This window comes from Bidens hawaiensis, unplaced genomic scaffold (assembly GCF_021521415.1).
Source record: "Bidens hawaiensis isolate Kalapana, Puna unplaced genomic scaffold, B.hawaiensis_p1.1 tig00009570_1, whole genome shotgun sequence".
In the NCBI taxonomy this organism is placed as follows: domain Eukaryota; kingdom Viridiplantae; phylum Streptophyta; class Magnoliopsida; order Asterales; family Asteraceae; genus Bidens; species Bidens hawaiensis.
In genome coordinates this window covers 649,387-658,976 of record NW_027491715.1, presented here as the reverse complement: position 1 = coordinate 658,976, position 9,590 = coordinate 649,387, and the positions used below count along the sequence as shown (strand labels likewise).

Genomic DNA, 9,590 nt, shown 5'->3' with positions numbered 1-9,590 from the left:
TTTTTGGTTTGAAGGTTTCTCCAAAATGCCTACTCGGTTGGGAGTCCGTTTCCTTACGCTTCCCTTTCGCCCTATGACGAGGGTTTGCGTCACTATCGGATTCCTCCGAATCATCGTCCAAGTACTCTACGAATTCATCAGCCTGTTGGAGTGAACGTAAGCGTTCATCCAACTCAGTTTGGAATTCTTTTTGACGTGCTTCCGCCTACGCTTTAACTTCTTCGAGTGTTTGGCGGGGGAGCCTCGTTCGTTGTCTCTCTAACTGGGTATCGGTGAATCCCAGTGAGCGATTATTTACTGCACTTGCCCCAGCTCGGGTAACTGGGGTAGTGTTCGTAAAATTTACTGCACTTGCCCCGGCTTGGGTAACCGGGGTAGTGTTCGTAAAAACTGTGTAGTCGCCGGTATTCCCCCCAGTAGCTGGGGTTGTGGTTACCAGAGTTTCTTTAACCATCTTTTCAGAAGTTTTGAGAAAACTGAAAAGGATTAAGTTCTAGCTTTTAAGCACGGATGGTGCCAATGAAGAAACACTAATCGACCCCGGGCAGATTACGGATAATCTGGGGGTTAAATAGATGTTTCCCACGAGGGGTTAGATCCGGCAAAGATGGTTCTTCTGATAACCTGCAAAACAGACACCGTGAGCTCGTCACTGAGAAGGGGGGGTACCTCCTTGTGACCACCCTCCGGCGTGAGAATCAGACTAGATTGCTCTTGAATATAAGTGTATATTAAGAGAATGACTAGAGTAGATATCAGGTATAAGATATAAGATAAGATGAGATACCATTCCAAGGTGTTGGAGTATTTATAGCCGAAGGTAGGTTTCCAAGCAGGTACAGCCGGCTGAATAGTGTTCCTGTTCTGCCAACTGTGGGCTACGCACATGCCATGCTGGTGGTTGGTGGGTAGGCAGCGGCTGATAGTGACCAGGCCGGCTGTGTACTATTCCTGTTCCACCAACTGCAGGCTATGCACGTCCTCCGACTGGTTGGTGAGTACGCAGCGGCTAATAGTGACATACAGTACAAGAGCATGCTGCTCGTCATACTGTTGTCAGTGAGCTGTCGTATCCTTGGTCAGATCTTTTGTCCATACCTCGTCAGGTATAGTACAAAAGATCCTCCGGTATCGTACGGACTGGCTCATTTGGGCGGGAGTTTTCCCGGCTTTGCTCAATTCTTCTTCAGGTGACATTACTGAATTATTATGAGAGTTAAGTGCCTTGTGCGTGTAGCTTTGCTGCGCAGGTAGCCTTCCCTGATGGCTTGTATCCGCAGCTGCGGGAACAGGCAGAGTACTTCACCATTGGGAGGCTTTTCCTGCGGGAACAGCTTGCGTACTGCGCGTAAGGACGTCACGTCTCTGAGCATGGTGGGTCCTGCGGATCCAGTTGGTCTTGGCGCAGACGTCCCTTTAAGTTAAGTCTTGCGGGTTCAACCGCGCAGACGTCCGTTAAGGAGTCTTGCGGGTTTAACTGCGCAGACGTCCCTTTTCAAGGTGAGTCTTGCGGGTCCAACTGGGCTCTGCTGGAACCTACCTCTTCAGTTACCAATAATACACACACTTTTCGCAATTGATGCTTATTATATCACTGACTAAGTTTTCTAATATGTGAACAAGTTTTTAATCACTTTCACCCCCTTGCGGTTTGTAATCACTACCTTCTTTTCATTTTTCCTTTTTTTGCTATATGGCACCATTTATGTCACTCATTTTTAGTTGATATATTTACTAGGGGTGTTTATGGTTTGGTTCGAAACCACGAACCCACCCAAACTGGTCACTGGTTTGGTTTCACGGTTGGTTTTCTTTCTTAACTCTTGGTTGGTCGGTTTTAACATTTTCAGACCGTAACGAACGGTTTGGTTTACGGTTTATACCCAAAACCAACCGCATAAAACCGAATCGGATCTTATTTTATGATTTAATTATATATATTGTCTAAATATATTATCTTATATTATATATGTATGTGTATACAGATATACTAATAGACATAATTAAATATATATTATTAATGCTTATAACAAACATTAATAAATATAAAGACCAATAGTATATAAAAAAATGTGGGCTAAACCCAATTTAAAACGCAAAAGACTTTAGCTTTTCTTTCAAATTTTCGAACAAGAACCCAGAAATTAAATGGTGTAACGGTATTTTTGAAATTCTGTAAATTATGAAGAGCTATATAATTACATATCATACATTATTTGGGCATTTTGTATAGAACCCTAACAAGCCTAAACCGTGAAACTAATCCGGAACCAAACCGTTATTAACGGTTCAATTTGGTTCGGTTTAAGAGTTCAACAGTTTGGTTTGGTTTACGAAAATAAAAAACCGTTACTAACGGTTTGGTTACGCTTTAATGTAAAAACCGCGAAAACCGAACCGTGAACACCCCTAATATTTACTCAACTACGGAACACCTCAATAGAACCTAGGAGCTTGTTTTTTTTTTTCTAAAAACCGGTTACTTTATAACATCAACCTAACCGTCTATAACCGAAATCAATCAGTATGAAAATCTGAAACTGAAATACGTTGGGTTTAAGCAACAACCGAACCCTTGCTAGTAAACAACCACCCCAAGTTAAACAAGTAGAGCATAACCATAAACTATTTACAAACACATGTGCAACCATCAAACAAATTTTCAAGGCTTACTAAAATAAAATAATACCACCAAAAACTATTTACAAAAATAGAAATTGAGAGAGAACCAACTGTAGTATTTTTACTCTTTGTACTAGGGTTTTAATCGGCTCATGTACGCTTTATAATATGTATATATACGCATATATATACATAGATACACGCTTTTTAATATTTTTTTAACAATGGTTAGCATAGAGCAGGTACTTCATTTCTTTTCTTTTCCAATAATGTTATTCGCTTACCATTTATTTCTTCTTCGCAGCCCGCACCGGGGTTGACTCAATTCAATGGCTAATGCATAAGAAACTTTTTTTTTCTTTTTTTTTTCTTTTTAGGTTTTTTTGTTGACAAAACTGATCAAGGGAACATAATATCCCCATTGGTCACCCATTCTACAAATCTATCCGAAAACCCGCCGACAATCTGGTTTCTAGCATCCTGCAACCAAGTTTAAAATAAATAATAAGATTACGAAAACAAATTTATAATTTGGTAAAATGGTGTAATATAAACTGACCTTAACATTAGTACATATCTCAGAATCACTAGCGAAAGTGCACATTTCATTCACAACACTATCAGATGATTGACCGCCCATCGGAGAGCCTACTAGCGTTGACCTGCAGTCAACACGTGATGTCAGCGTTAACACATAATTTTACAATTTTACAATTTTAAATTAACCAAGAATTACCTTTCATATGTTTCGTCTTCACATGAATTTCCGGACGATGAAAGCCAATCAACATCGAGAAAATTTGAGCAGTTGAAAGAATCTTTTCTATAAAATACGGCATCACTGTTGGGAGATTCTTCAGGAGATGCTGAGTTTGTATATCTACACAAACGCCACAATTTTTTAACTTTTTTTTTGTAATCTACCAAATTTGGAATTAATAAAAAAGAATCTGACCTTGGATAAGATGAATCACTTTCAGAAGAAATTTCGGGTAAGGATTCTTCATCATTTTGAGTGGTTCCAATAGCGGAATTTGCATCACGAATAATGTTGTCATCATAAAGAAAGTTGCCAACCGACAATGACCTTTTAATAAGCCTGCAATATATAAAAGTATTCATATGCCAAGTATATTTAAAAATACTTTTATTTAATTGTGGGTTCGACAGTAATAACAAATATCTAAAACCCGCACCTAGCTCTTTCCTCTGAAAAGTTTCCTTGACTACCAACATTGAAATGTTGATCTGAATCCAACTCCCACAATGCAGGTCTACCAATTTGGGGCTGATAGTGACCCAGAAACCTGTTTAAACAATAAACTGGTTCAAATTCATGGATAATGACGGGTAAATATTAGAATAACTGGTTTAAATATTATATATTAATTTTCACATACACATTAATGGCATCCTGCTTTTCCGCATCCATGTATGCATTACTGTAATAACGCTGTAGAGTTCTAAAGAATTCCTGAGACTGAGTTGCGGCTTTCCATTGACCTCTTCTCTGACAAAAAATCTATATAAAAAGATAAAACACAGTTATAATTTTTTTTTTAATTTAGATGCATTTTAACATGTTAAACTTCAATATTTATACTGATAATGCATTACCTTATTGTGGGCTGCAGAACCACCGTACTGTAGTGCTAAGGTGTCACCCATTTTTTCATAAATCCTCATTAAATCATCTGCTAGAGTGGAATCCAGCTCAATAACGGGAGTATCTATATAACCTATAGTATGCAACTGGCGGCCGAGTGCAGCCCAACCATATGCGAATTGAGCAACGTTTGTACGATCCAAACAATCTATGCAATTTGTTCTTAGGACCCCTGTTTGATATTTAGGAGGCTTGAAACTAAACTTGTCAGCATTGTCGTTACTATCATCCCTGCATCATGACCAGAGGCATTAATATAACCAAATTCCATTTAAATATTATCAAACAAATAAAGAAAGATAATGTGTATTCAACAAGTAATTTATAAAAGGTTAGGAATTACATTTCTGTGATAAATTTATAAGATGGTGTATCAAAACTTTGAGAAAATATATACAGGAAATGACTAAGATATTTTTGTAAAGTTGCTATAAAAAATTGTACACAAAATCCAATTAAATATCTTTGATCAATATAAAGATTGAAACAGCCATATCAAATTTATTAAGTTCAGGGTTACCAGAAGTTTCAACATACAAAAGAATTCAAAATTAGATAGAATCCAATGAACTTTCTTTTTTCCATTAACCAAATAATATAGATAAATAAAATGTGGTGTTGACTATTGAGTTGAAGTTTAGTTTTACCTGGAACAGTTTAACAGCTCTTGGGACTTTGAATTTGGGACTACTTGACAATAGAAGTAGCCAGTTAAATTCAATGCATAAGTAGCCACTTTGCCCAAAAGTGCCAATACATTCGTAGATTTGCTGTAAAATCACAGATAAAATAAGTTATGGCAAGATTAACAACATATGAAAGTAATAGAAAAAATAGCTGGCAACATACTTTCGGGAATATTTGTTTAAATCCCAATGAAGAAACTTTAAACGATTTTCCTCAGGCAAATCTTTATTAATTGTCTCGATAGCATGAGCAAACTCCACACGAAGAAGGGATTCTCGAGGTCTCTTTTCTTTGGTCTGCAAAAGTAAAATCACATAATGATTAATTATTAATAAATGGATAAACGTGTTTAAATGGACATTGGTATCGTATGTACGACTGTATTTACCTTAATCAAATTCAATATAATTATAGGATTTCCATATCTCTTGGCAAGATTCTCAAAGTGTAGTTTGGTGGCATCATACTTGTGGTCCTTCTTCGACACTAAACAGATAACAAATAATAGTTAAATCAAATGAAATTGGAAATTTTATAGACCAGTTACAGTAGTTTTTTAGTCTTACATATGATATCTGGTTTGATATTTAATTTTGAAGTTTCTTGAGACCAAAACAAGGGTATTGAACCCCGGTTTTGAACAACTGAACTTATTTGCACAGGATATCCTTCAGGAACATCTTCAAATACTATCTGTTCTGTTTCAACATCATTGGCAACACGACCTTTCTCGTTAACCCCTCGCTTTAGATATCTGAAAAAGAAGATAAAAAATAGGTGAAATGATTAACTGATAACAAAAGGAATATTTTTATTTTTATTTTAAAAATCAAAGGTAATTATCACAATACCTGGTTCCAGCATAATGGCGAGACCGTCTAGCAATGAGGGTCAGCCAGAAGTCTTTTTCGCCTATTGAAAGTTTGACCTAATTTGATAAGATGAACACATAGTTATTTACAAGTTATCCTAAACATTTAGTAGCACGCATGATATGCTGTTTAAAGAGAGAATTAATGCTAAATATACCTGTTTAAAGTAGCCATAAACAAGTTGAACTGTCCAGAGATTATTCCTCAGTTGATTGTGGATGGTGCCAGTTAAATACTCATTCCAAACGAACATTGTTTCGTTTCCTGACTCGTGAGCAGATATATTATTTTGAAAACTATGCATAACACGGTATGAATAGCTGAAAAAGAAGTCCTTTGTAAGATCCACTGAGCATAGGAGCTTCTTGTATCTATAGTCAATGCAATCAAACATTAAACCAAAGTTAGCATCAATTATTATAACCGAAGGCTTAAAAGTACAAATCTAAGCAAAACAGTTTAGCTATAATATTAACAGTAAAACTCAACAGTTTAAATTAACATAGTAATATCACGATAACCATAATGCTAGAGGAGAACTAGGAAAGCTAGATAAGTGTTAAATATGTCATTAATAATCACTATCAATGAAGATACACGTGAATAAAGAGTAGATCTGAGTTCAAAATGCTTTGCATAATTGCATCGCCATAAAAGTATCAACCACATTTTACATTACATGCAGAATAGACAAAAGACCTGTTTTCATTCTTAGAGTAAGCCACACTAGGTTGAACAGTAGAATTGGGAATTGGTAAAATCTCGCTCTTGGTAATTGCATAAATTGCATGACCACAGATTACACCAATTTTCCTTCTTTTTGTAATAAGCAGCATGTAATAAGGTCCCAAAAACTTTATGAACCCTAAAACCACAACAAAAAAAGAAACTGTGAGAAACAATTATCGTAGTAAACGTTGAACGCTCATTCATTGAAAAATATCGTGATAGAGCATACCAACAATCCCATAACAAGTGCAAACAAATCTAAGCCCCCCCGTGGACTTATTTCCATCATGAATACGCTTTAGAAGTTCACAGCATTCATTTTCAGTGTATGTTGTGGGATCTTCAGTAATATTTAACTCTGTCGGTTCTGACCGGTCAATCTTTAACACTCTCCAAGCTGATCTGTTCTTACTACGTCCGATCATATAAAAGTTCTGCAAAAACGCAAAATTGTGTTAATGGTCACAAATCTGATCAAGTGTTAACGGTCACAAATCTGATCAAGTTAAAGAAAACGTTGGTAACGTGAAGAAAAAAACATGTCATTTAGGAAAGAATTATTTTGGCATGTAGCGATAGATAATTCGGCACATGACAAGTGTGAAAAGAGCGGTATCGCTTAAAAGTAAAACTATACATGTGAGCTGCCTAAATAAGTATTCTAGAAACAGCTTTCAAAAAAAATTACTGGACTAAAATTGATCCTGAGCTATACTTAGAACTGAAAAGATGAAAACATTTACAATAAGGAACACGTGAACTGTCGGTTTGGTACAATTAGATTTAACAAAGAAGAAGTTGATTTGCTATTCACCTTATTAAATACGTTATATAATCATAGGCTTCTTAAAAGCATACGATGATCACTCCAAGGTTGTCGGTGTCTCTTTATGTGACACCGTTCAAGCAATGAAATCTCAGGGTAGGGGCCAATGAAAACATAACAAATTTGTGGTAGGTCAGACTTTATAACCCTGCCACGTGCCTACTCGCGTGCACATGTAATCAATAAATCATAAGGCTCCAAGTATACATATAGACCACAACTTTTAATCACCAAATGTAATCCATTCTTAACTTTTTTATGACACACAGAAAATTAGGCATGAAGTCAAACTAGTATTAAATTATTAATTGCATAAAATAGGTTAATCTATTGAAAGCCTAACATATGTGAACAGATTACAATTTAACACCATAAGCAAGCATACAAAGGTCAATCTCAGTTAACACATATAGCTGGTTTAATGCTCAATTGATGTGCACATCCTATTCCTAATAACTGCTATAATATGATGATTACATGTTGACTAATTTTAACAAATTGATTACCGTATCATACAAATAATTTTAACAAATTGATGAGCACATCCTTAAAACTGCTAAAATCTGCTGATTACACGTTGATTAACTTTAAGTTTTTAACAAATAATAAATAACACAAAGCAGAAGATCATATAAAACTATAAATATATAATCCGAAAAATATAAATATAAAAAGCTCGAAAACGGAGAAGAGAACTGAAATCATACAGAGCGAGTCTCGTAGAGTCTGAATTTCTGCAAATACGCATTGTTAACTTTCAGAACATCCGTGATCCAATCCGGTTGCTCATCTAACGCCATTGTTCCGGATCCCGAGCCTCACGCCCGGGCTATATCACGTAAACATACAAGTTCAACAAATTCCGCGCTGAACTAACGCCGGAAACCTAATTCCGGCATCCTGCGCATCAATCACATAAAAAAAGCAGGAAAATAAGGTACGAAAGTTGAACTAACCACCGGAAACTAAATCCGGCATTGTGTGCACCCATTTTCTGCTTATTATGACTTAATTGATTCATAGAATGCCGGAATTAGGTTAACGGCTGCTAGTTCAACTTTCATGTATTAATTTTCTGCTTATTATGATGTGAAACCTAATTCCGGCATTCTGCGCATCACATACATCATCATAATAAGCAGTAAACTAAGATACGAAAGTTGAACTAGCCGCCGGAAACGTAATTCAGGCAATTCGTACATCAATTACATCCTCATCATCATCATAATAATAATAATAAGCAGAGCAAAAGTTAACGATATGAATGAAATCTAGCTACAGATGATTCATACCAGTACTCGTTGTTGTATCTATATAGCTTGTGCAGTTGAAACTCTTCTGAATTGAATTGAATCTAACGGCAGATCAGATAACCTAATTCCGGCATTCTGCGCATCAATTACATAATAATAAATATGATAATAAGCAGAAATTAAGATACGAAAGTGAGAATTAGTTAATAATATGAATGAAATCAAGCTATAGCTACAAATGACTCGTACCAGTAGTCGTATATCGTAATACCTGAATTATAGAGTTGAATTTGGGGAAGAAGGAAGAGTTGAAAATGTGGATAGATTTGAGTTGAGTTGAGATGCAGAGAGACAGCTCCGGCCAATGTGTCCACATAAAAATATTATTATTATTATTATTATTATTATTATTATTATTATTATTATTATTATTATTATATGTATAGTTTTGTATTCTTATTGTATTTAGTGGGACCCACGTCATGATTTTCACCTGGGAGTCACAATTCTTTTCTCCATTTTTAGTTTTGGTTTTTAATTTTAATAGTATCCAATGTAAATTTGATTTCACTGTTGTAATTTATATCTAATTTTATTCTCTTTCAACTGTAACTCTTTTTAAAGATAGGTGTTAATGCGGGTTAAATAGGTCGTGTTTGTCGTTTTACGGATTGAACTGAGCGTTAAAAGATTCTGGAAATATTGTATAGCGCATGAACTTGAATACGACATGAGTTTTTACTTGACACGGACATCACGTGTTTGGTTTGAAATTTATTTGTTTTACACGTACTAACACTCTAAAATCACAAATTTGCACTGAGAAACATATAGAAAGTAATTAGCTTATACATTTATACTTAAAAACTTGATGTTATACTATTAGTGGAATTTTAGTGAGTAGGTTTGTTTGTTTGAGTGGTGATAAAATTTGA

General features: G+C 35.5%; 1 protein-coding gene across 1 annotated transcript; it reads right to left on the bottom strand.

Annotated features, from left to right (window-relative positions):
- Positions 1-2,589: 2,589 nt before the first annotated feature.
- On the bottom strand, positions 2,590-9,037 carry LOC143532976 (phosphoinositide phosphatase SAC2-like). The gene is made up of 18 exons (XM_077027874.1): positions 8,927-9,037; positions 8,695-8,790; positions 8,110-8,302; positions 6,806-7,010; positions 6,547-6,712; positions 6,005-6,218; positions 5,827-5,903; positions 5,542-5,729; positions 5,364-5,461; positions 5,138-5,271; positions 4,936-5,058; positions 4,240-4,519; positions 4,023-4,144; positions 3,819-3,929; positions 3,578-3,721; positions 3,359-3,502; positions 3,182-3,284; positions 2,590-3,102 (listed from the first exon to the last, which is right to left on the bottom strand). The coding sequence occupies exons 3-18, from the start codon at positions 8,200-8,202 to the stop codon at positions 3,022-3,024; spliced, it is 2,283 nt and encodes a 760-aa protein (XP_076883989.1). The 5' UTR covers positions 8,203-8,302; positions 8,695-8,790; positions 8,927-9,037; the 3' UTR covers positions 2,590-3,021.
- Positions 9,038-9,590: the final 553 nt, after the last annotated feature.